General features: G+C 39.0%; 1 protein-coding gene across 5 annotated transcripts in view; it reads right to left on the bottom strand.

The window, feature by feature from the left end:
* AKT3 (AKT serine/threonine kinase 3) overlaps nucleotides 1–27,054 on the bottom strand; it is a 325,618-nt gene that overhangs the window by 260,248 nt on the left and 38,316 nt on the right. For 2 of the 5 annotated variants that reach the window (XM_049868132.1, XM_049868134.1), the window contains exon 1: nucleotides 9,601–9,706. The exons of the other annotated variants lie outside the window; for them this stretch is intronic. In XM_049868132.1, the coding sequence (XP_049724089.1) occupies nucleotides 9,601–9,664 (64 nt within the window). In that variant the 5' untranslated portion in view covers nucleotides 9,665–9,706. Of the gene's footprint in view, nucleotides 1–9,600; nucleotides 9,707–27,054 lie in introns of those variants that run through there. 5 annotated transcript variants of the gene reach the window in all.

Genomic DNA, 27,054 nt, shown 5'->3' with positions numbered 1-27,054 from the left:
GGATATATAATGGCTCTTTGGTGAGACAAAGAGCCAAGCCAGTCATGAAGAACAAAAAGGGAGAGGCTTACCTAGTAGGTATCAAGACTTGTTATACAGTGGAACTGACATAAGAATAGGAAATTCAGCTAAAGGCAAACAGAGAGCCCAGAAATAAATAACACAGATATATGACAGGGGTAGCATTAAAAAAAAAAAAAATGAAGAAATAAATCAAGGGTCACACAATAAAAGGAATTAGGATAATCACCACATCTTTAGAACAATAGTAAGAGCAGATCCCCTTGCTAACATCACAGAGAGAGAGAGTGAGAGGGAGGGAGAGAGAGGGAAATTACAGATGGATTAAAGACCTAAATGTGAAAGAACTTTAGGTCTTTTAGAAAAAAAATACCAGTGACTCTAGCAGCCAGTTTCCAAGAGGGCCCCTAATGATCCTCAACCCCTGGTATTCAAGACCCTGTAAAGTCTCCTCCCACAATGGGTAAGACTGAGTGATAGAGTGTGCAACTTCCAAACCTAGGTCATCAAACACACTAGTTTCTATCGTGTTCTCTTGGATCAGCACTCTGGAGGAACCTGCATATAATGAGGATGCCCTCTAAAGGACCACAAGGAGAGAAACTAAGACTTCCTCCCAACAGCCATCATCAACTTTCCAGCCATGTGAGTGAACTACCTTTAAAAGAAAATCCTCCCATCCCAGTCAAACCTTCAGATGACTACAGCCCTGACTGTCATCTTGGCTGTGACCTCATAAGAGACCATGAGCAAAACCACCTAGCCAAGTTACTCTCAGATTCCTGAACCAAGAAACTGAGAGAGATAATAAATGTTTATGGTTTATTTTAAGGAACTAGGTTTTTGTGGTAATTTGCTATATGTAGCAATAGGTAATTAATAAAGAGACTATCTCTACATCCTCAATGCAGGGGAAAAAAACAAACACCAGGTGCCATCAAGTGGATTCCAATTCATGGCAACTCCATGTGTGTTTTCGAAGGCTGATTTTTTTTTAAAGTACATCACCAAGCACTTCTTCTAAGGAATCTCTGGGTGAACTTGAACTTCCAACCTTTCAGTTAACAGGTGAGAATATTAACTGTTTGCACCACCCAGGGACTCCTATGTAGGGAAAGAGGATCTTAAATAAGTTAAAAAAGTTAGGCCATAAAGAAAAAAGATTGATAAATTTAACTATATTAAAATTGAAAATTCAATTACAACAAAATTCAGTACAAACACAACTAAAAAGACAAGCCACAAACTGAAAGAAGTATTTGCAATGCAAATAACAAATGATTAATAGCCAAAAAACCTGAAGAATTCCTACAAATCAGTAAGAAAAAGACAAATCATCCAGTACAAAAAAAAAAAAAAGGGACGGAAGGGTAAATGACAAAGGACAGAAAAAACAATTACAAAATAAATAGGGTAAAAGGTATCCAAATTGGAAAAGAAAAATTATCTGTACTTGCAGATCACGTAATTCTATATGTAGAAAATCCCAAAAAGTTACAAGAAAACTTTCAGAGCTAAGAGAAGAATTTAGCAAATTTTGCAGGGTAGAGGTCAATAAGCAAAAATCAGCTAGGTTTCAATGCACCAGCAATGAGAAATCTAAAAGAGAAATTAGGGAAACGACTCCATTTACATCTAAGAGAATAAAATATCTATGAATAAATTTAACCAGGGATGTAAACGACTTCATACAATGAAAATTATAAAACATTGCTTAAAGATATTAAAGAAGAATTAAATAAATAGATGTTCCATGTTCGTGAATTAGAACACTTAATATTGTTAAGATGTCATTACTACCTACAGTGATCTACAGGTTCCATACAATCCCAAATTCCAACAGCCCTCTTCACAGAAACAAAAAAAACCAACCCTCAACTTCATGTGGAATGGCAAGAGGTCCCAAATAGCTTTTCACCAGAGGACATTCAAATGGCCATCAAATACATGAAAAGATGTACACAGTCACTCTATGTACAACAGAACAAAACACTGCCAGGTCCTGTGCCACAATCATCGTTATGCTTGAGCCCACTGCTGCAGCCACGGTGTCAATTCATCTTGTCGAGGGTCGTTCTCTTTTTTGTTGACCCTCTACTCTACCAAGCATGATGTCCTTCTCCAGAAACTGGTCCCTCTGGACAACATGTCCGAAGTATGTGTGTGAGGGGTGTGTGTGTGTGTGTGTGTGTGTGTGTGCGCGTGCACGCATGCGTGTGCATGTGTGCACATTAAGATTCACCCCAAGGAAACAGCTCATGCAGTTGTGGAGGCTGGCAAATCCCAAATCCATAAGTCAGGTTGGGCTAGAGGTTTCTCCTGACTCACATGGTTGCAGGGGCTGATGAATCCCAAATTGGCAGGTCAGATTACAGGCTGTTGGTCCATTGGGCTGCAAAGGCTGGTGAATCCCAGAATCAGCAGGTCAGACGGCAGGCTGTTGGCTCACAGGGCTGCAGAAGCTGGCAGATACTGGCGAATCCCAGAACTGGCAGGTCAGGTGATGACGATCCAGGTGCAGTATCCAAAGCAAGAGTAAGTTTTGCTAGACTGTCCATATATATATTGGATGTAGGTCACACACTCGAAGAAATTCCCCCTATAGATACTTGAGTAAGGCAGTGACTTGTGTACACAATACCACAAAATGGTGGACAGTTACATCAGATCACAAAATGGAGGACAATTACAAAATACTGGGAATCACGGCCTAACCAAGTTGACACATAACATAAACCATCATACCATATATCCTACAAGAATCTAGTAACCAAAATTTATATAAAACTTTTGACAACTCTACAACAAAAATAAAATAACCCAATCAAAAAATGAGCAAAGGGTTTGAATAGGCATTTCACCAAAGAGGATATTCAAATGGCCACCAAATACATGGAAAGACGCTCAACATCATTAACCATAAGAGACACAAATCCAAATCACAATGAGATACCATTTCACTCCCACTAGGGCAGCTAACATAGAACAGAAAATAACAAATGTTGGTGAAGATGTGGGGAAATTGAAAACCTTATCCACTGCTGATCGGAATGCAAAATGTTACGCCATTTTGGAAAACAGTACAGGAAGCTCCTCAAAAAACTACAAATAGAACTACCATTAAAAAAAATGACCCTTTAATTCCCCTCCTAAGTTTATACCCAAAAGACTTGAAAGTGGAGACTCAAACAGAGACTTGTACACCAATGTTCACTGCAGCACTATTCGCAATAGCCAAAAGGTGGAAACAACCTAAATGCCCATCAATGGATGAATGGATAAACAAAATGTGACACATACATACAATGGAATACCATTCTGCCAGTAAGTGAGACATTCTACAATATAAATGGAGCTTCAAGATATTATGCTGAGTGAAATAAGTCAATCACAAAATGACAAACACTGTACAAGCTCACTTATATAAAAAGACAAAATGAACTCACTGCCATCAACTCAATTCTGACACATGGTGACCCTACAGGACAGAGTAGAACTGCACCAAAGAGTTTTCAAGGCTGTAAATCTTTATGGAAGTAGACTGCCACATCTTTCTCCCATGGAGTGGATGGTGGGTTTAAACCATCGACCTTTGGTTAGCAGCTGAGTGCATTAACCACTGTGTCACCAGGGCTCCTTGTAAAAAGACAAGAAAAGGAAACATACACAGACCAAAGTTTAACAACGGCAGGAGGGAGAGGGAAAGGGAAGGTTACTGTTTATGGAGTACTGAATTTCAGTTTATAGGGACGGAAAAATCATATTAAGTGTAGGGTTGTACAGCTAATTAATGTAATTGCTGTCAATAAGTTGTACACCTGTAAAAAAGTGAATTGGCAAAAGTTGTGTGATAGATATATTTACAACAACTACACAAAAACAAAAGAAGAGTAGCTGCTGAGTTGCTTATGTACAACCAAACACTTTATGAGATCTGGTTCCTTGGCTTGGAGGTCATGGTTTCATGGGACATCCTAGTTGACTGTCCTAATAACATGTTTAGCGCTTCTGTTCTGCCTCCTAGTTCATTACATAGTGCCTGAGGTCTTAAAGGCTTCCAAGGAGCCAGTCAAGGCACAACAACTGGTCTCTATTCACTACGAGTAACAGAGGAAGAAGAAGAGTCAGGAATAGGAGGAGGAAATAGAATGTGTGGCTAATTACCTCCATGAACAACTGCCTCCTCTGCCATGAGACCAGAAGAACTGGATGGTGCCCACCTACCATTACTGAACATTTTGATCAAAGATTTTATAGAAGAATCCTGATCAAAAGGGAGAAAATGTAGAAGAGAAATTTAAATCCTCATGGACTCCAGACATCCTAGAGCCATGGAGGCTGGATGAACCCCTGATACTACTGCCCTGAGATAATCTTTAAACCTTAAGTGTGAAACCAAAAATATCCCCTAAAGTCTTCTTAAACCAAACAATAATTGAGCTTAACGAGTAAACAATGACTGCCTTGAGCACTGTGGTCTTTTAAGATCTATCTATGTGGGATCAAAGTGACAACAGCAACTCAAAAGATTACACAGAAATTTTAGGGTACAGTGAGTTTATGTTAATGGAGAAGGAACAATGCAGAAAAGTAGGATGAGGATGGTTGCTACAACTAAAAGAATGTAATCAATGTCACTAAGTCGTACATGTAGAAATTGTTGAATTGGTATACATTCTGCTGTGTACAGTCTCAACAACAAAAATAAATCACAAAAAAACAGAATAGTCAGTGAACATATAAAAAGAACACACGACCTCTCCTCTAACTAGGGAATACAAATCTAAAACACTAAACACCATTTCTCACACATCAGATTGACAAAAGCTAACGTACGACAAAACAAAGGGATGGCAAGGACATGGAGAAATAACAAGTCTCATACTCTGCTGGCGGAAACAAACTGGTGACAACCACTTTAAAAAGCAGTATGACAAAATGTGGTAAAGGCCAAAGAAGAGCACACCCTGTGACCCAACAATATTCTGCTTTCAGTTATAAATCCTAGAAAAAACTTCACACATACACAAAGTACTTACACAAAAACATTCACTGAACCATTTTTAGTAACAGCAAAAATACTGACAACCACCTAAAGGTACCTCAACAGACGAATAATTCAATAAGGTGGTTTATCCATGAATATTACATAGCAGTGAATATGAAGAAATTAAAGCTCCATGTGTCAACATAAATCTCAAAAACATGTTTTTAAAAAAAGGGTTCAGAGGCTATATGAAGAACAATACCATCTCTATTAAGTTTGAAAACTTACCAGCTCTACTGTTCTATTGTTTATATATGAATTTATACATGTTGTTGCTGGTGGGTACCATCAAGTCAGTTCTGACTCACAGCGACCCTATGTACAACAGAACGGAACACTGCCCGGTCCTGCGCCATCGTCACAATCGTTGTTATGCTTAAGCCCATTGTTGCAGCCACTTTGTCAATCCACCTCATTGAGGGTCTTCCTCCTCTTTGCTGACTTTCTACTTTACCAAGCATGTTGTCCTTCTCCAGGGACTGATCCCTCCTGATAACATGTCCAAAGTATTTGAGATGTAGTCTTACCATCCTGGCTTTTAAGGAGCATTCTGGTTGTACTTCTTCCAAGACAGATTTGTTCATTGTTTTGGAAGTCCATGGTATATTCGGTATTCTTCTCCAACACCACAATTCAATGGTGTCACTTTTTCTTTGCTCTTCTTTATTCATCTTCCAGCTTTCACACACATAGGAGGCAACTGAAAACACCATGGCTTGGGTCAGGTGCACCTTAGTCTTCAAGGTGACATCTTTGCTTTTCAACACTTTAAAGAGGTTCTTTGCAGCAGATTTACCCAATGCAATGCATCTTTTGATTTCCTGACTGCTGCTTCTACGGCTGTTGATTGTGGATCCAAGTAAAACGAAATCCTTGACAACTTCAATCTTTTCCCCGTTTATCATGATGTTGCTTTTTGGTCCAGCTGTAAGGATTTTTGTTTTCTTTATGTTGAGGTGTAATCCATATTGGAGACTGTGGTCTTTGATCTTCATCAGTATCTCAAGTCCTCTTTACTTTCAGCAAGCAAGGTTGTGTCTTCTGCATAACACAGGTTGTTAATGAGTCTTCCTGCAATCCCGATGCCCCATTCTTCTTCATATAGTCTGGCTTCTCAGATTATTTGTTCAGCACACAGACTGAATAGGTATGGTGAAAGGATACAATCCTGACACACCCCTTTCCTGACTTTAAACCACACGGTATCCCTTTGTTCTGCTCGAATGACCACCTTTTGATCTATGCACAGGTTCCTCATGAGCACAATTAAGTGTTCTGGAATTCCCATTCTCCACAATGTTATCCATAATTTGTTATGATCCACACAGTCAAATGCCTTTTATACATAGGAAATAATTTTCAGAATAAATTTAAGGTAATAATAAACACTGAACTTGATATGCCTCTGAAATAAGCAGGGAAAAAGGAGAAGGAATAACACTAGGGAGGGATTCAGAAGCATCAAGTGTATTTGTAATGTTTAATTAAAAAAAAAAAAAGGAAGGCTCTAATGCTAAAATCCACCATTTGTCTGTCAGTCTGTTGAACTGTGCTGGCTTGTGGGCTGCTATGATATTGGAAGCTCTGCCACTGGTATTTCAAATACCAGCAGGATTACCCATGGTGGATGGGTTTCAATGAAGCTTCCAGACGAAGACACACTAAGAAGAAAGTCCTGGCAGTCTACTTTTGAAAATTAGTCAATGAAAATTCTATGGATCACAAAAGAACACTGACTCTGTGCTTTAGGAACGTCATCAGGAGGGATCAATCACTGGACGACGGCATCATGAAGTGTAAGGCCAATGAGGGTGAGGGAGACCCCTAGTGTCTTAGCTTTGTAGTATTGCTATAACAGAAATACCACAAATGGGTAACCCATTCCCAAATGGGATTATAACCACAGGCATAGAGGTTAGGATTTACCACGCATATTTCTGGAGGACACAATTCAACCGTAACACCCCCCATGAGACGGACTGGCACAATAGCCTCAGCGATAAACTCAAACATGCTAGCAATTGTGAAGATGACATAGGACTGGTCAACATTTCATTTTGTTGTAATTAATAAGGTCATATGAGTTGGTGCCGACTCAAAAGCAGCTCTTCATCAATGTAATGCTAAAATATGACAAAGCTAGAGGATGGGTACTTGGGTACTCATTTTATTATTCCCTCTACCATTCTATTTGAAGTTTCTGTAACAACAATTTAACTAAAATGTAGTATTAAATAATTAGACTTAACCAATATTTGCTGCAGAAAAGATCAAAAAGGGAGTTTATGCCAACCTGATAAGACAAACCAGGATCATATTCAATAAATACACAAATGACACACAAAAAACTTACAAAATAAGAAAATGCACTAGTAAATAAATACTTGGCAAAATGTACAAGCTCAAACCCATTAGTAATTTTTCACTGAACAAATATCTACTGAGTATCTAAAATGCTTCAGGCACTACTACAGACTCTGGAAATACCACAGTGAACAATCTCTCTCATATATTGAGTTTGTATTCAAAAAGGGGGAAACAGTTAATAGCAATAAAACCAAAATGTCAGATGTTTGTCAGTGCTGTGGAAATAAAACATGTGATACAGAAGAAGTGAAGGAAGGAGAGACACTTTAGATTACATGGTCAGAGACAGACTCTAAGAAGACACCTGCCCTGAGAACTAATACTGAGAAGTCCTTCTAAAAGCAAATGAAGGTATATGCCAGGCAAGTGCAAAAGCCCTGCTGTGAGAACAAACAGAACCATCTGAGGTACAAAAAGATTCATGTGACTGGAATGCATAGTGAGTGAAAAGGTGAGAAAAGAGGCAGACAAGAGAAGATTCAGGGGTAAAGTAAGGTTTTAATGGAGCTTGAAACTTACACCATTTGAGGAAGGGCCTCCTTTAAGTAATAAAAAATTATGAAAGCCAAAACAAAGTTCTAAGCTGAGTATTTATTTAGAATGAAAAGGGAAATTACATCATCAAACTATAAATTTTTAGAAGTTGAGGACCACATTAAAAAAGGTTCTAAATAATAACACCTTATTTCCATTAGTGAACTCCCTGACATACTTTTATAATAAATTTTTCCTGTATATTTTGGGCACATAATATTAGATTGCCTCTTCATATGAAAATGACTTCGTAGTGTTTTTTATAGAGAGACCAAGAAGATAGTTTAGTCTTTCATCTAGAATAAAGGAGGGATATGTTTTTTATAACTGGTAGTTCAGAAAAGTTTCTTTCAGCTTCACAACTCACTATTGGTAGTGCCACGTAAATATTTCAAATGGTCAAATTTGTGAAAAGCCCTTTCCTATTTCCTTTACATGAGCTATAAGATAAGAAGAATGTTAAACAAACTTGCAAATGGCTCCACCCATTTCAATCTGTGTTTCTCCTCTATCGCCCACATCCTTCCAGTGCTGGCTAAGTGCCACAGGACAAGTTCACGCGGGCATTCAACCTTCATACGACAACGCCAGCTGAGTTGGCAGAGGAGGCAGCTAGCAGTGACTAAATCATACATGCAAGTGACAGCCAATCACACAAACATATTCCACCACTCCCACTCTCTTCTCCTTAGGACTCCAACAATGCCTGTGGCCTCTCCAAATGCCTGTGGTCACCTCACAGGACGGGAGCTGTGACAGGGAAGGAGTCAGGGTGGCAAACTATAATAGCCTTAAACCAACGTAGGTCAAGCCTCGGAAAGGGCCTGCACAAGTAAAAGGTCTCAGTTTTATTAGCTTCATGATAACCCACCTCTGACCGGATAATTCTGAGCCTTAAATATCATCAAGAGTAGTTTAGATTTGCTTCTACACGAGACAAAAAAACCAGTGGGGGTTTTCATCCTGGGGTCTGAATTCCGTTTTACCAGCATCCTGAGAAACACACTGGCATAAGGCTACCTACCCTCAGTCTGCTCAGAAAGAGTTATTCAAGCACAGCACGGACCACAAGTATGCTTTCGTCTCCTGAAAATCTGTTTCCTCTTTCTCCTCATCCCTGAATCTAAAACCCCAGAATATACAAATTGAGTCATGCCATCATCTTCCCCCATGACCTCTACTTGAAAGAAAAAAAAAATCCTAATTTTTCAACTTTTAAGTTTATCATTAAAGAGTATAACAGTTACAATATGCAATAAAGAACAGCAACCTTCAAAAGCAAGACACTAAGTTTGAGTGTTCCACTACAGATGTCAGAGATGGAGTCCCAACCCCTGGCTGTGTAGGAGCAATCCTGACAGCCTGGCCTTCGCTTTGATTCCGGAAACCCCAATATCTTTACTAAATCCTCTTTCTGCTTAAATTAGCAAAATTTACTACCGTCTTAATTTTTACTAACAATGAAGAAGTCTGAGTCTAACAGGTATGCAATAAGCAAATCATAGTAAACCAGTCAATCATGAACCCTGAAGTTAATAAAAGCACTGGGCGCAGAGATGGCAAGAGTGATTAGAAGCTACTGAACCAGCAATGCTGGTGGAGGGCTGCATTCTTCAGCCCTTGCAACTCACCCACAGGTCTCCTGTTCTGCCCTTCCATCCACGCAGTGTCATGAGAGGAGCAGGCAGTTCTCATCACACAGTTAGCCCTGCTACTGCAATGCTAAAGAAATAAAAGCTTCAAAGAAAAGGAAATTAAGGAAGGCAAAAGAACAAAAGAAATCCACGTAAGAATCCACTTGAGAAAACTTACAGCATAACGTAACACGTACAGAAGCACGTAATACAAATAAAAATAGAATGTATAAATTCAGGATTCAGAGACATGGAATAAAAGCACTGTAAAAAAAGGATTAGTTTAATACAGGAAATCTTTGCACTAGAGTGGCTGAAAGCAGCCGCGGTGGTGCAATGGTTAAGCACTCAGCTGCTGATCAAATGGTAGGCAGTCTGAACCCACCAGCGGCTCCAAAGGAGAAAAGACCTGGAATTCTGCTCCTGTAAAGATTTCAGCCTTGGAAATTCTATGGGACAGTTATACTCCGTCTTACAGGGTCACTGTGAGTCTGAATCAGCTCGAGGCCACATAACAACAACAAAGAGTGGCTGGTGTGGAAGAACTGCCAGCCATCACCTCCCCCATAAATAAGGACTTGTAGCTAAATAATGAAGACAGTAAGGTGGATTTATCTGTTTCAAATCCAGTTAGACACTGTAGAACCTAACTAACCTAACTGCTAATTAAGACAATACTTAAGCGAGAAACTAAACCAATCAACAAAAATTCTGCTCTAGAACAAGTCTAAAGTAAATGGATTGATTCTCTAAAATTCCAGGTTTTAGAAACAGAGCAGAATCACAGGGTGTTGAGGTTATTTGTTTTTATTTTTATCAATGTTACACATGCATATACATGTAGTTTTTAAACATCTACTGGATGTACAAGGTCTGTCAAGAAAAACTAGTCTCTGGGGCCCCTCACCAACATGTCCTTTCCCCAAAAGCTTTCTTTAGTTAGTTGTTTTGGAATTTATCTCCACATTTCTAAGTAACGTGTGTTTGCATTGCTCCTTCTTAAATGTCTGGGTTGGGCTACTGTCTAACGGCTGACCACTGAGTAATTATAAGATTTAGTTCTCTTCCTAGTTCTTCTACCCTCCACGCTTTCCATCCCCATCATGTCAATACAGTTTTATCCTAGTTTTAGTTAGATCAGTATTTAGGGTGTTTATGATGCCCTAGATGGCACAAATGGTTAAGCAAGCAACTAAAAACCTAAAGGTTGGCAGTTCGAACTCACCTGGTGGCACCACCAGAAGAAAGGCCTGACAATATGCTTCCATAATAATCTGAAGAAAACTCAATGAAGCAGTTCTACTCTAACACATGGGATCGCCATGAGTCAGAATCAACTCAACAGCAAGGGGTTTTTGTTTTATTACTATGACTACATACGGTATTCACAGTTGAGCCAAGTAATAAAAAATAATTACCTTTCTCTTCCTGCACAGCATTTTGCTTTCCTTGGAATTAATAACTGGTTTCTCACTTGTTTAGTTTTCTATATACTTATTTATATTTACTTATTTACTATATATATACTTATCGCTCATCCACCTGACTCCAGTCTGACAAATCTCCTTTGAATATATTCACTTATATCAGGTTCCTACCAATTTCATCTTCTTGAAGAATTCTCTCCCTGTGTCTTCTAACTTGCTCCAGGCTGGACTAGTTACCCTGGACGGGTGCACAGCTATCATTCTAGGTATTCCTTTCACCCCTCTGCTGGGTCTAAACTCTTTCCTCTCTCCCAGGTCTTCTTTCTTGATATGCTCCCTTGTTTTGATGGAAAACATCCCCAACTTCCTGAGGAAGGGTTTGTGGGAGATAAATTCCTTGAGATCTTATCGCTCTGAAAACATCTTTATTCTACCCTTACACTTGGTTAACAGTTTAGTTAGATAAGTTTGGGTATCATTTTTTTTTTTTTTCAGAATTTTGAAGGCACTGCTGCTCCATTGTCTTCCTGCTTCTATTGTTGTTGAGAAGTCTAAAGTTGTCCTGATCCCTGACCCCTTTCTTTACTTGTGCTCTAGGTTCATGAATTCCATAGTGATGTGCTGTACTGGGGCTCCTTTCAGTCTGAAAAAAATTCGTGTCCTTCAGTCCTGGAATATTTTCTTGATTTAGTTCATTAATGATTTTTCCCCTCTATTCTTTCTGATTTCTTTCTGGAAGTCTATAATTCTGATGTTGGAAACTTCTGAACCTGTCTTCTAATTATCTTAGCTTTTTCTCTATTTTCAATACCTTTCTTTTTACTCTACTTTCTGGAAAATTTCTCTACTTTATCTTCTAACCCCTCCAAAAAATTGTTGATTCCTCTTTTCAAAATGCATTTATGAAATATTCAATTTGGTCATAATAATTCAGCATAGCATATCTTATAAGTTCTGGCATAGACAGATTTCTTGATAGTTCTCACCGTAATAATATTAACTAAAGAAAAGGAGTTATGACACAAGAAACTCCTTAAACTAGGTATTTTTTAATTCATTCAACATTTATTTAATAACCACCTATGTAATACAGGCGCATGTCACTGAGGAGGAACAGAATGATGACGGCTAAGGCTTACTGAATAACTACGCTACGCCAAGTATTTTACCTGCATTATCTTACTAAATACGACAAGATAAGAAGATACATAACTTGTCCAGGATCACATAGCTGATAAATGGTATGGACAATCTAGGTTTGTCTGACTTCAGAGTCCAGGCTTTTAAGCACTTTGTCAAACTGCCATGTGTTCGCCAAAACCATTTCCTCTTCTTCCTAGAAACATGCTTCCCCGTTTCCCACACAGTTAAAAATGGCTACATGACCGAGTTCTAGCTAATCAAATGTGAGAAATGAGATGTGCCACTCTCAGGTCTGGTCCACTCAAAAAACTTCCCACTTGTGCTCTTCCATGCTCTTTCTCTTCCCAACTTCATGTGGATGAACATGGTGCTGAAAACGGTGGAGTCACAAGACAGAAGAGTCTATTAGTCAGGAATACTGTACTTGTTTTAGACTTTACTGAGAAAGAAACAAAATTCAGTTCTACTAATCCACTGAGATTTGGAGGTTTATCTCTTGCAGCCATCAACCTCTATACTATATTGCCTCAAGAAACTTAAAATCTTAGCAGTGATAAGCTACATCTACAAATATCTATTATAATCTATATGAGTATCATATATAACAAGAGTAGTACGAAGTCCTGTCTACAGAGAAAAGTTTTATGCACAGAAAAAGTCAACAGCATTTTCAGCTGGAGAGATTATGGCGTAAGCAGCATTTAATGTGAACTTTGCCGATGGGTAAGATTTAGGTAATTAAACAGCTGGCAAAAAAAGGAGGCGCATTCCAAGTAGAAGGAATGACATTATACAACATGAGGTGGTCGTGGTGGTGGCGGTGGTTGTGTGCCGTAGAGTCGATTCTGACTCATAGGGACCCTATAGATCAAAAAAAAAAAAAATAGAAGCTATAAAATCAAGAGCATTATAGGAAATGGTGAGTAGTAGTATCATTTGGGGATCCCTGGTGCAATGGTTAAGAGCTTGGATGCTAACCAAAAGGTCAGCAGTTCAAATCTACCAGCTGCCCCTTGCAAACGCTATGGGGCAGTTCCACACTGTCTTATAGGGTCATCATAAGTTGGAATCAACTGGAGGGCAACGGGTTTTTGTTTTTTGTTTTTAATTTGGTTTCCCTCAATAGGGAGGAGAGGAAGAAAAACATTCTGCCACTTGGCAGGATAAGAACAAACTGTGCCCCTCCAGGCTTCATCCAGTAGCTTTGAGCCAAATGAATCAACATGTTTATCTGCTCATACGGCTGAGCTCATTCTAAACTGTTACGTACTTGAAAGGAAATTCACTTTTTTTTTTTTTAAAAAAAGGAACTAGTAAAACTTAGGAAGATTTTTTTTTCTTTTTTAGCAAATTTAGGTAGGTACTTTGTTTATGAAGACTAAAAATTACTAGAATAAATCTTTGATCATGTCAAAGTGTTTATTACACAACTGAGGAAGATTTAAGGAAACTCAGGTTCTAAAACATTTGCTAGAAGGGTCAAGGCCAGTCTGATGTCTTAGTTCGGCTAGCAGTTTTAGAAAGTTGCTTCCTGTGCTAGGCAATGTCCACTGTTCTTGCACAAACAATAATACCAGTCATTTATGCAACCACCTTGATTATTCTTTCCTTTTAAATCCATTGTTTGGTAATAGCAAAGGCTATAATCCTAACTCTAACAGGCATTTTGAGCTTTTATTTTCCATTATGTTTCTATCATTTATTATTTATGGGGAAACAATGTTAATTTATTCATTCATTCAAAAAATGTGCCCTGAATGCCAATTATGTACCAGACATTACAGAAACAAGTCAGCCAAAGGGATGTGGTCACTGCCCTCCCAGAGTTTTCAGTCGTTTCGAAGAAAGATATCACAAAATTTTATGTGTGTATAATCCAGACTGCAAAAAGGGAAAAAGACCACATAACCAAATAACATAATCTAGCCTGGGGGTCAGGGAAGGATTCCTTTGGCTGTGACATTTAAGATTAGCTTTATGAACATTACAACGTGATTTAAAGCACACACATTCCATATCATCCTAGCAGAATGATGTCCATAACTATGGTGGGGGGCGGGGAAGGTAGAAGGGTCAAGGGTGAATCCACATGACTGAAAATAAAAAGGTGATGGCATCAGGTGAACGGTAGCATCAGATCACTTATCTCTACAGCAAGAAAAGTGGTGGCCACTCCTGGTATATTTCCACCAGGAGATTTCATATCTGGAACTATTTTCCAATGATAAAGCCAAACATCAACTATCAGTCCAGTAATCTCCAATTACCTCAAGTCCTCCGAAAATACTAAGCTGAATTTATAACACTAAATGTATCCCAAGTCATATAACACAGGTCTCAAAAAGATAACTTCAGTTTCACAGATCACAGGATCCTATAGTATTAGAGTAAAATAATTTTTTAGAAATCATCTTGTCATAAAACATTTTCATTTAACAATTCAGGAATATGAGACTCAAAGTGGGTAAGTAAATACAATGTCATACATCTATCTGGTTAGTAGAACAGGAGGCTAGCTAGACCCTGGACCTCCTGAGTCCCATTTCCTATGCTTTTTCCACAGCATTACAACATCAAATCTATACAATGACAAGGAACACACACGTTGCAAATAAATAAGGCAGACTTAAAGAGAAAAAATTCCACTTCAAAAATTTTATACATCTTCAACTGGTCTGCACTTGCCTTAAATTCTAGAAAACAATGTCCCCTTCTTGCTATATGCCATAGAAGGGTGACTGTGAAGGAAACTATCATTTATTGGGTGCTTTTTTTTTTTTTACCTACTTTGGAACTCCGGTGACACAGTGGCTAAGGGCTCAGCTGCTAACCAAAAGGTCTGCAGTTCAAATCCACCAGGTGCTCCGTGGAAATGCTATCAGGCAGTTCTACTCTGACTTGTAGGGTCGCTACGAGTCGAAATCAACTCAACCGCAACGGGTTTGGTCTTGGTTTTACCTACTTTAATCTCATTTAATCATCACAACTACCTTCTTAGTTAGATAATCTCATTTTACTGAGGCTCAGAACATTAAATAATTTACCCAAGGTCACACAGGAGAAAAATGGCGACGCAGAAGGGCAATGTGACACATCAACCCTTAAAACAGATACATTCTCTTTTCTTACCAGTAAAGACCTATTTGCTTTTGATTGGAGAAGTGGACACTAAGGAAAGTATAGATAAGAGGAGCTTTAAATATTTCTACCTAGAAATATCTGATAAAAACAAAACTTTTTACTTATATTCTTGATATTATTTAATTTCCTACAGCATTTTGTTCTATTGTCTTCTCTCCCTTGCCTTTAAATCTTACCCCACCACTTCTACAGCTCATTCCTAAGGCAGCAAGCAAGCATACTTATCTCCCCATTCTAAAAAATTCACTTATCTTGCTACTCATTCGACCTAAAATCCTCTCTATTCCCCTTCACCACATGAAGTTTCTTGGAAGTCTACCTTCTCATTTCCCATTCACTCTCCATCTCTCAACTTCATGGCAACAAATATGGCTGTCAACCCCTTAACACAGTCACCAATGACCTCCTCTCTTTGTTACTCATCATACTTCCCCTTCTGTTTAAATTCTGTTCCTTCTTCTAGATGATTTAAATTCTGTCAGTCTTTACAGAAGAGTAGGATAGTGGGAACCCAGGCAGATCTAGGTGTGAATCCTGGCTCTGACACTTACTATACTTTTCTGAGCTGGTTGACTCATGCATTGATCATCTTCCTAAGGAGTAAGCTACTTGAGGGCAGGTGTTAGTTTCATTCTTTATATGCCTGAGACTGGAATACCCTAGTACATAGGAAAAAACCCACAGTCACTGAGTTGATTCTGACTCATAGCGGCCCCGTAAGACAGAGTACAATTGCCCTATAGAGTTTCCAAGGAGCACCTGGTGGATTTGAACTGCTGACCTTTTGGTTCACATTCGTTAGCAGTTAACCACTATGCCACTAGGGTTTCCTAGTACATAGTAGACTCTCAGTACATATTTGTGGGACATAGGGAAGGAAGAAAGGAGGGGTGGAGAGGAGGGAAAAAAAAATACAGTGAACAGTTTCACTCATCTTTCGATTCCTAAATACAAAGCAGAAAAGTTGAACATGATAGAACCTCAATTAACATTTGGTAAATCTAACACAATGCATAATACAATGCTGCCTATTTAGTGGAGGTTTTTTGTTGTTGTTTTAGGAAGAGGTATGGTTTTGTTTTGTTGAATTTCACTGAAGAGTTACATTTAAAATTCTGAAATTATTCTTTTGCCTTAAAGCTCTGGTTGCAAAAACCGTATTACAGATAAAAATATTGTTAACTATAAAGTTGTAGCGGCTGACTTATTAAAAACTCCATCGTTTTAGAAACTACCATTGAATGAAATACTAAGACACTTTAACCTTCTTCAGTATCCAGATGGAGATGGGGCTGGGGAGAGGGAACACAGGGAAGCTGGGGTCCACATGAAATGAGGTGGAAATAGAAGAAACAACAATGACATTCTGGAGATGGGGTGGTGAGTAAGTTCCATACATTTCCTAAAATTAACTCATAGGTCTATGAAGAAACTGTCATAAATAAGTTAGGTCAGGTCTTAAAAGGCTTTCTATAAAGTCTTAATTCTGTTAAGGGAAAAGATATTCTTAAATTTAAAAACAAAGTAAACAAATCGCTTTAAATAAATGTTCATTTATTATATCTCAAGGAAAACCTATTTAGTACTTATCAAAGACTGAAACGGAAAATATTTCTTTCCAATTAAAAGAGGATGAACACGATTCTTGGGAGGGAAAATTAAAATCACCAAATTCAATTTTATATAAAGTCCACTCTTCTATTTTTAGCTCCTATTCTCTGTCTATGGGTCACTATGAGTCGGAATCGACTCGACAGCACTGGGTTTTTTTTTTTTTTTTTTATTCTCTGCCTTATTTCCAAGTTTCTATTCACTTTACTTGCCTTCAAATATCAGTATTCTCTAGGGTTCTATCCTCATCCTTCTCCTAAGTGTGTTCACTGAACAATTTCATCTACACCAGTCGGTAGCTAGAAGCATACTCTTTAGGAACCAGCTCCGCCTGTGTTTGAATCCTAACTCCACTGCTTACCAGGTATGTGACCTGAGGCAAGTTACTTAAACACACTGTGCCTCAGTTTACTCATCTGTAAAACAAGGATAAAATTGTACCTACTTTACAGGTTGTTGTGAGGCCGAGTCAATATATGTCAAATGATTAGAATGCTAGCTGGCACACAGTAAGTGGTCTAAAAGTGTTGGCTATAGAATGACCATGTAATTCATCATTCAATCCAGAACACTTCTGAGGTTGAAAGAAGAGACTGTGTGTGTGGGTGGGTGGGTGTGTGCACTCATGCGCACCTGCACATGCACGTATGTAGCAGTGATTACCTGTTTTGTTTACTTTTTTGTTTGTTTTTTTTGCTATTACTGAAACTGACCCACAGACAGTTGCTCCATTTTTGTGAAGGCCTAGAAATAGGTACCGTGTTTTACTTATAAAAAAGAAAAAGGCTTCTACAGCATCTTTATGAAACTATACACGAAGAAGCTGATGAAACGCATGTATAGAAGACTCAAAGGCTGATTCTTTCCTAAGGAATTCGATTTCAACACAAGGATTTCATTGGACTATGTGGTTTGTTACACAACGAATATATACATATGCATACAAACACACACACATACATAAGACTGGGAAGATAGGTGCCAAAATTTTACGGAAAACTGATATTAGGTGGTAAAATCATGAGTAATTGTTATTTTCATTTTAATTTTGAACAGGCAGTTCTACATTTTATTAACAATCTATTTTTTTTAATACTCATAATACACACATGGAGACTACTGAGGTTCTCAAATCATAAAAATCTAGAAACCTACCATACACCTGTCCTCCCAAGGCTTTGGGTTCCTTGCAGATGATTGAGGGGAACTTATATGGCCCTGATTCTCCTTTCTCTTCCCCTCCCTCCTCCATTCCTTTCCCCAGGCCTAGGCAGCACAGCTCTGGCAAGCTCCAAAGAGCCTGGATTGGGGATAGGTGGGAGAGTAAAGAACTTGTCCTTTTCTGCACATCTGAACCACTTCCTTCACAGAGACCCATGCAAATGGCTTATATATGATGAGAGACCCATATTCCAAAGTTATAGTAACCCAGTATAGCAGCCAATTTTAAAAAGCTTGCCTATTATCAGCAGTTAAAAAGATAACACAAACCAAGCAATGAAAATTTCACCACTTTTCGAATCAGTGTAACAGATGTCCTCTGAATACTCTGTCTTTCTCACAAGTGTTAAACTATTTCAATATTTTAGACATTCTGTAAATAATGTATCTGACAGGTTGTAATGAAATGTCGATTAATATATATGCAAGCATTCCAATTTTTAAAATCAAATACAAAATAAGAATTTCCTAGGTAATATTTTCTAAAATTTATATTTTTTTGCCTCTTCCATTCTATGTAAATTTAACCTCACTTAAATTTCCTAAGCAAACTGTTCATTCGTTTCTAACCTGTAAAATGCCATGCTGAGAACAAATGACTATTAACAGAAAATAACAGCTAGTATCTTGAGTTTGTTTTCAAAAGCAAGATAAAGGGTATCGAATAGGGAGGCACAAGAGGATTGGAAAGAATACATTTTCTGAATTCCATGATTATTAGATAGGTGGATTTGCAAATTACATTTCCATAGTTCAAAATCAGGCTTAGTGTAAGTTTAAGCTCAGATTTAGTATCTTTATTAATAATTTCAGGAACAGCATGAAGAGACTTCTATATGCTACCTGAGCTAATCTTGCTTCTCACTGTGAGAAATTAAGCCATCCAGTTAAGTCATCTGCTCCAAATCCTCATCACCCTCCAGGACCATCACCTCCCTTCTTGAACCAATCGTGATGAATTTGGCTCTGACGGCCCCTCTCCATTCTTTTCTCACTATCACCCTCAACAGCTTAGCACTTAAATCACAATTTATTAGACCACTGGATTTATGGTTCCTTTCCCATATCTTAACTGCTAATTTTTATCTTCATTGCAGATCTGGTATTTAAGCTTCACTCACTCTCCCCTTATTCCCTAGAAATCTGGGTCCCACACCCCAAACATTACAGAAACTGAATTCACAATGACATTCTTTTATTGTCAAATCCAATAAGTTTTTTCCATCTTTGTTTCCTTTATGTAATCTGTTACGTGCCAACACTATTACCCTCCTGTAAAACTGCCACTCCTTGATTCTAATGACTCTACTATTTGAGCTCTCTTCCTTGGTAAAGATTCCTTTTGCACTGCCCTGAAGAGGTCTCCTTTCCCTCTCATCCCCGAACTGTTAGTAGACTGTTTCTTGGGCTCATTCTTCAGCCCACTGTTCATCTTTTTCTGAAAAAAACATATCTACCTTTAAAATTTCTCCTGCATCGTATGATTATACACACACACACACACGAATAAATCTTCCAGAGTTCCATTCTCAGATTTATAACTGCTGAATAACCATTTCTATCATCACTCCTCACATCAGGGCCACTCCTGAATTTTGAGGAAACAGCATCACTAGTCTAAAACTAAGACATGGACAATCAGAGCTCTGAGTATTTTTGTCTATCCTCTTTGACTAGGGAATACTCTTCTTCTGATCCTCACCTAAAAAAAAATTCTACCAGATCGAAATAACACTCCTCTATAAGTCTTTTCTGTCACACACCTACAGCCCAAGGCAAATGAATTCCTAGTTCTCTCTTCTATACAACCATGACACTAAGTAGATACCTCATTATAGCGCTGCTATGATTTTATGTAGTACAAATTCCTGTTTTTCCTAATAACAATGTTTCAGGAGCAAGAGCCATTCTTTTTGTTTCTCTGGTTGCTAACACATGGTGAAAAAAAAAAAAAAACACATGGTAGGCACTAGATAAACAGATATGAGAAAGAATGTGTGAAACGCTCAGGTCAGAATGCTTAGGACACTTCATATACTTGGGCTGCTTTGCACATGCCAAGGTTCCAAGCGACAGCTTTCTGAACACTGAAAGAATTTACTGACTATACTAGTTACTGGGCACTAACGGCTCCCGGCTGTGAAGATTCTTCTACTTTTGTATGTATATGTGTCTTTTCTTCTCAACTGGATAAGTACTTGAGAGCTACAGTTTAAAAGGTTAAATATCTTGTACAATGATTCCTTGCACTTAGCAGGCAAGGAAAGTGACAAGTAGACTGTTTGATGAGCCTTCACTGTTAGGAATTCTAAAAACTGATCAGCAGATGTTACCTTATTATTATAAAATAATAATTATTATTATTTTAAATTAATTCATAGTTTTTCAAAATGACTCATTAAAAAAAATAAGCATTCAGGGGCAGGGGTTTGGGGACCATGGTTTCAGGGGACATCTAGGTCAACTGGCATAATAAAACCTACTAAGAAAATATTCTGCATCCCACTTTGGAGAGTGGCATCTGAGGTCTTAAACGCTAGCAAGCGGCATCTAAGATGCATCAATTGGTCTCAACCCACCTGGAGCAAAGAAGAATGAAGAACACCAAAGACACAAGGTAATTACGAGCCCAAGAGACAGGAAGGGCCACATAAATCAGACACTACCTCAGCCTGAGACCGGAAGAACTAGATGGTACCCAGCTACAACCAGTGACTGCCCTGACAGGGAACAAAACAGAGAACCCCTGAGGGAGCAGGAGAACAGTGGGATACAGACCTCAAATTCTTGTAAAAAGATCAGATGTAACTGTCTGACTGAGCCTATAGGGACCCCAGAAGTCATGGTCCCCAGATCTTCTGTTAGCCCAAGACAGGAACCATTCCCAAAGCCAACTCTTCAGACAGGGACTAGACTGGACTATAAGACAGAAAATGACACTGATGAGGAATGAGCTTCTTGGCTCAAGTAGATACATGACACTATGTAGGCAGCTCCTGTCTGAAGGAAAGATGAGAAGGCAGAGGGGGACAGATGTTGGCTGAATGGGCACGGAAACAGAGGGTGGAGAGGAGTGTGCTGTCTCATTAGGGGGAGAGCAACTAGGAGTATACAGCCAGGTGTATGTAAATTTTTGTATGACAGACTGACTTGATTTGTAAACTGTCGCTTAAAAAGCACAGTTAAAAGAAAAAAGGATTCGAAAACCACTGGAGTAAATGAAAAAGAAAAAGAAGGATTCATGGAACTCAATAAATGTCTCCAAATCCACAGTTCAAATAGTATATTGATTTTTAAAAAGGAAAATCAACTGTGCATTCTTTTAGGGTGGTACAGCTTCTTCCCTTACAAATATGGATCCAACTACACATGGCCACTAAAAGGCAATTTCCCTACAACTGACAATGTAATAACAGATTCAGGCAAGAATCTGCAACAGAGGTTTTAAAACCAAAGTGAAAGGGTGTTAGGAACTACCACCCCCACAGATTTATAAATGGGAAAATGTACCTTCACAGTGTACAGATCTAGTAGTCACTCCTTGATCCAACATACATCATCATCTATGTAGTATTCTCCCCCCAAAAAAGGTTCAACCGAAATCTAACACTGAGGAAAACTCGGACAAATCCAGAATGTGGGATAGTCTACAAGAAAACTGGCATAAAGTTCCCCCTTAAAAATGAGAATAAATATCACGAAAAGCAGAACAAATGTCAGATTTTTATTATTCTAGAAAAGAAAAGTCAGGAAAGGTGTGCAACAGGGTTGCATTTTTTCACCATACCTACTTAATCTGTATGCTGAACAAATAATACGAGAAGCTGGGCTATATGAAGAAGAACAGGGCATCAGGATTGGAGGAAGACTCATTAACAGCCTGCTTTATGCAGATGACACAACCTTGCTTGCTGAAAGTGAAAAGGACTTGAAGCACTTACTAATGAAGATCAAAGACCACAGCCTTCAGTATGGATTACACCTCAACATAAAGAAAACAAAAATCCTCACAACTGGACCAATGAGCAACATCATGATAAATGGAGAAAAGACTGAAGTTGTCAAGGATTTCATTTTACTTGGATCCACAATCAACAGCCATGGAAGCAGCAGTCAAGAAATCAGAAGACATATTGCATTGGGTAAATCTGCTGCAAAGGACCTCTTCAAAGTGTCGAAGAGCAAACATGTCACCCTGAAGACTAAAGTGCGCCTGACCCAAGCCATGGTATTTTCAATCACATCATATGCATGTGAAAGCTGGACAATGAATAAGGAAGACCGAAGAAGAGTTGACGCCTTTGAATTGTGGTGTTGGCGGAGAATACTGAATATACCCTGGACTGCCAGAAGAACGAACAAGTCTGTCTTGGAAGAAGTGCAGCCAGAATGCTCCTTAGAGGCAAGGATGGCGAGACTGCGCCTTACATACTTTGGACATGTTGTCAGGAGGGATCAGTCCCTGGAGAAGGACATCATGCTTGGCAGGGTACAGGGTCAGCGGAAAAGAGGAAGACCCTCAACAAGGTGGATTGACACAGTGGCTGCAACAATGAGCTCAGGCATAACAACGATCGTAAGGATGGCGCAGGACAGGGCAGTGTTTCGTTCTGTTGTGTACAGGGTCGCTATGAGTCGGAACTAACTCGATGGCACCCAGCAACAACAACAACAACAGAAAAGAAAAACAAACTAAAAAGAGGTAGCAACCAAATATACTGTATGAATCCTGATTGTATTCTAGATTAAAAAAAAATTATATAACATTTTTTGACTATCATATTACGTGTGATTATACAATAACCTAACTTTTTTGGTGTGTTAAGGATATTGTGGCTATGAATACCTTATTCCTGGAAAATCATACTGGAAGGACTTAGGGATGAAGCATCAACATATGCAATTTCCTTATAAATGGTTTAATCAAGAAGAAAGTATATGTAAAGCAAATGTAAATGTAAGGGTGCTTATGTGCTCCCCATGCTATACTTTCAGCTCTTCTATATATTTAAAGTTTTTCACAATAAAAAGTTAATCATGAAAGTAATTTCCCCTTCTTTCCATTCTCTTTAAAGATAATTGATAGGAGGTGAGTATACAGTCCTACTATAACTAAAATTATTCAAATACTTTTACAAAATAAGTTAACCTCTGAGAATATAAACTATGTAAACAAAAGTTCATTGACTAAAACAAGGCTAAACGATGAAGCTAAATTTAAAATAAGTATAAAAATTCTTGCACATCAAAAGTTCCCACACAGAACTCTGGAGGTCTTAGCAACAATTTTTGCTGGTCAGTTAACTCCTTTCTCCCATGTTTAGTAAAACATCAATTAATGAGAATTGTTGAGTTTATGTCTTCTTCCTAATGACATCTAGTTATTTCATGATTCTAACAGTTGATGAGCTTTGAAATCAGAGGACCCATTGTTCCCTCTGCATTAAATGTTCTCCCCAAACACCACTGCCTGCCATCTTTGCAGGGTTCTCTTCTCCTCAGCCTTCAAATCTCAGTTTAAATGTCACTTCATTAGTTATCTACCACTTCATAACGAGTTAGCATAAAACTTAGTGGCTTAAAAGAACAATAAGCCTTTACTATCTCTCAGTTTCTATGGGTCAGCAATTTTAGGAACAATGTGAAGAAAGGCATAGGAAAACTACCATACACACTCATGTTCAAAAAGGGGAAAAACAGGAGGGGCGCAGGAGTCACTGGTCCACAGCAATTCTGAAATCCAGCAGAACAGCAGGAATTCCTGGATTATGATTCAAGGCCTGGTTCTGCCCTCTGGGCTCTTGGTCTGCCTCCCGAGTCCTCCTCTCTTTTCCATGGAGGGTAGGTAGCCAGTGTTCGAAGCTGTGTAGTTTTCTCAGCACGCTTCCTGCCTGAGAAGCACAAGAGTCCAAAGACTGCTTTTCATTTTGTAATGTCTCTCTCCCTTTCAGTCCAAGTTGGCAGTCTTTCTGCCAATTCAATGCTCTTAAAAAAAAAAAAAAACTTTGTTGGTCTCCTGTAAATCTTATTATGGCTTGCTCCATTAGACAAAGACCACATCCACAAATCTCGAGATAAGCCCTTTCCTATCTTGGGCTTCTGCTGAGACGGCTGAGCGATAACTCTACCAGGGTTCTTAGAACCCTTACTGTTTGAATGAACAGTTCTACGAGGCAATGCCTTGGATCTTTCTGAGGTCTTAAAAGATTTTAAAGTCACACCTGAGTGTGCCCTGGATCTTTTCCCAGAATCCATTTTGTAATTTTAGCATCACCGGTCATATGGAGAGGATAGGAATTTTCAAAACCAATAGTTCCTTACTTGTGTTTCACAGTACTTCTTTTAGTTTATGTCTCTTTTTGCGGTAACAAGGAGAAACCAGGCAGTAACTTCATCATTCCGCTTGAAATAGGACATGGCCAAGATTGAGGAGTAATCTGACGCTTCCGGTGAACCCTCTTACAACAAAGACCCAAAAAAAGAAGTGAAATGATTATATTTATCACAAGCCAGGAGCCCTGAACATCAAACACAAAGTTAGAAAATGGACTGAGCAGCAGTGGGAGGGAGAGATGGTTCAGAAACGGAGAGGAGTTGCCGGACCTAACAGCTGGGAACCCTCAGGCTGCAGTGGACTGGTGATAGTGTTTGGCAGCAGTTTCCTCAGGAAGAAACAGCTGCACAGTCTACTCACACCTCCAGAACCAGAAAAGAATGGCGCTCTTGGCAAAAGCTAAATACTTGCATATATTTCACCATGCCCCCAGTCCCCAAGCCAGCTTCGGTGGCTGTCGATTTCCCTGGGCCTGGGATAGCCCCTACTGTGCACCCTGACCCATTCTCCCAGCCTTGGAGAAGGAAGAAATTCACGATTGGGAGAAAAGATAATCTGCCAGCTCCACTAACCTGGGGAGCTCAGGACAGTAGCAGCTCTTGCCCAGGCATAAATGGTCTGTGGAGTTTGGTTACCTTTCCCCCCTGCATGGACCCGTGTGGGCCTATTTCAGGAAAATAGGCCATTGTTGGCATTATGCAACTGTTTCAGCTGTGCAGTGGAGAGGTGGGTGTTTGATGTTTGACATCACTTTGCCGATTAAACAGGGTCCTCACCTACCCACATCAGGGGCCTAAGGACTGGTAACTCCACTCAGGTCACCCAGCCATCCACGACAGGAGTCCAAAGATAACTGGTACCTCCTAGTCCTTACAACCAAGAGCACTGGGTGCCCATGGTCCATCTGCAGAGCCCAGCCACCTGTGCGCTCTAGGGAACAGGGACACGCTTTCCTCACAGACACTCGGAGGATGGCTGTCAGCCTCCTGCCGTGTTCAGAGCATGACCCCCTGCTAGAAGCTGATACCGGTAACTACACCAATCACCCCTGCCCCTCCAAGACTGTAGACAGAGCCTGTACCACAAACTTGATGACCGACTACCTGGACACCTGAGCTGAATCCATACAAGAAAAAGGAATGGACTCCTAGGCTCACATACCTGATAACAGCTCTACCCATCTGGTGACAGGACATTAGAACTTCAAAGGTGAAAATAATCAAGCTAGCTCATTCAAGCAACCAATCTGGGTGTATCAAAACAAAACAAAGCAAGAAGCTAGGATATACTAAACAAACATAAAATAAACTAATACAATAACTTATAGATGGCTCAGAGGCAACAGTCAATACCAAAGCACATAAAGCAGCAGACCATGATCGCTTCAACAACCTCTTAAAACAAAGAGTCATGGGATATTCTGGATGAGGGTGTCTTCCTGGAATTACCAGGTGCAGAATACAAAACGATTAACATATAGAACTCTTCAAGACATCAGGAAGGAGATCAGGCAATATGCAGAACAAGCCAAGGAACACACAGATAAAGCAGCTGAAGAACTTAAAAAGGTTATTCAAGAACTTAATGAACAATTTAATACACTGCAAGAATCCATAGAGAGACAGCAATCAAAAGATTAACAAAAAAAAATTACAGAAGTAGACAGCTCAACAGAAAGTCAGAGAAGCAGAATTGAGCAAGCAGAAGGCAGAACTGGTGAGACTGAAGATAAAGTACTTGGCACTAATATATTTGAAGAAAAATCAGATAAAAGAATTAAAAAAAATGAAGATACCTTAAGAATCATGTGGGACAGTATCAAGAAAAATAACCTACGACTGATTGGAATACCGGAAAAGAGAGGGATAACAGAAAATACAGAGAGAATTGTTGAAGACTTGTTGGCAGAAAACTTTCCTGATATCGTGAAAGATGAGAAGATATCCAAGATGCTCATCGAACTCCACATAAGGTAAATCTTAAAAGAAAGTCACCAACACATATTATAATCAAATTTGCAAAAACCAAAGATAAAGAGAGAATTTTAAGAGCAGCTAGAGATAAATGAAAAGTCACCTACAAAGGAGAGTCGATACGAATAAGCTTGGACTATTCGGCAGAAACCATGCAGACAAGAAGGCAATGGGATGACTTATACAAAGCACTGAAGGAAAAAAATTGCCAGCCAAGAATCATATATCCAGCAAAAATGTCTCTCAAATATGAAGGCGAAATTAGGACATTTCCAGATAAAGAGAAGTTTAGGGAGTTCGTAAAAACCAAACCAAAACTACAAGAAATACTAAAGGGAGTTCTTTGATTAGAAAATCAATAGTATCAGATGCCAGCCCAAGACTAGAAGACAGGACAGAGCAACCAGATGTCAACCCAGATAGGGAAACCACAAAAATAAATCAAGATTAAAAAAAATACTCAAAACAGGGAAACAGCGATGTAATTATGTAAAAGAAGACAACATTAAAACAATAGAGAGGGACTAAGAAATGCAGTCACAGATCTCTCACATGGAAAGAAAGACATGGTGATATAAAGAAATAAAAGTTAGGTTTAAAC

The sequence above is a fragment of the Elephas maximus genome, chromosome 24, assembly GCF_024166365.1.
Source record: "Elephas maximus indicus isolate mEleMax1 chromosome 24, mEleMax1 primary haplotype, whole genome shotgun sequence".
Lineage (NCBI taxonomy): Eukaryota > Metazoa > Chordata > Mammalia > Proboscidea > Elephantidae > Elephas > Elephas maximus.
Note: the sequence above shows the minus strand (reverse complement) of the source record. Positions and strands in the feature narration are given on the sequence as shown.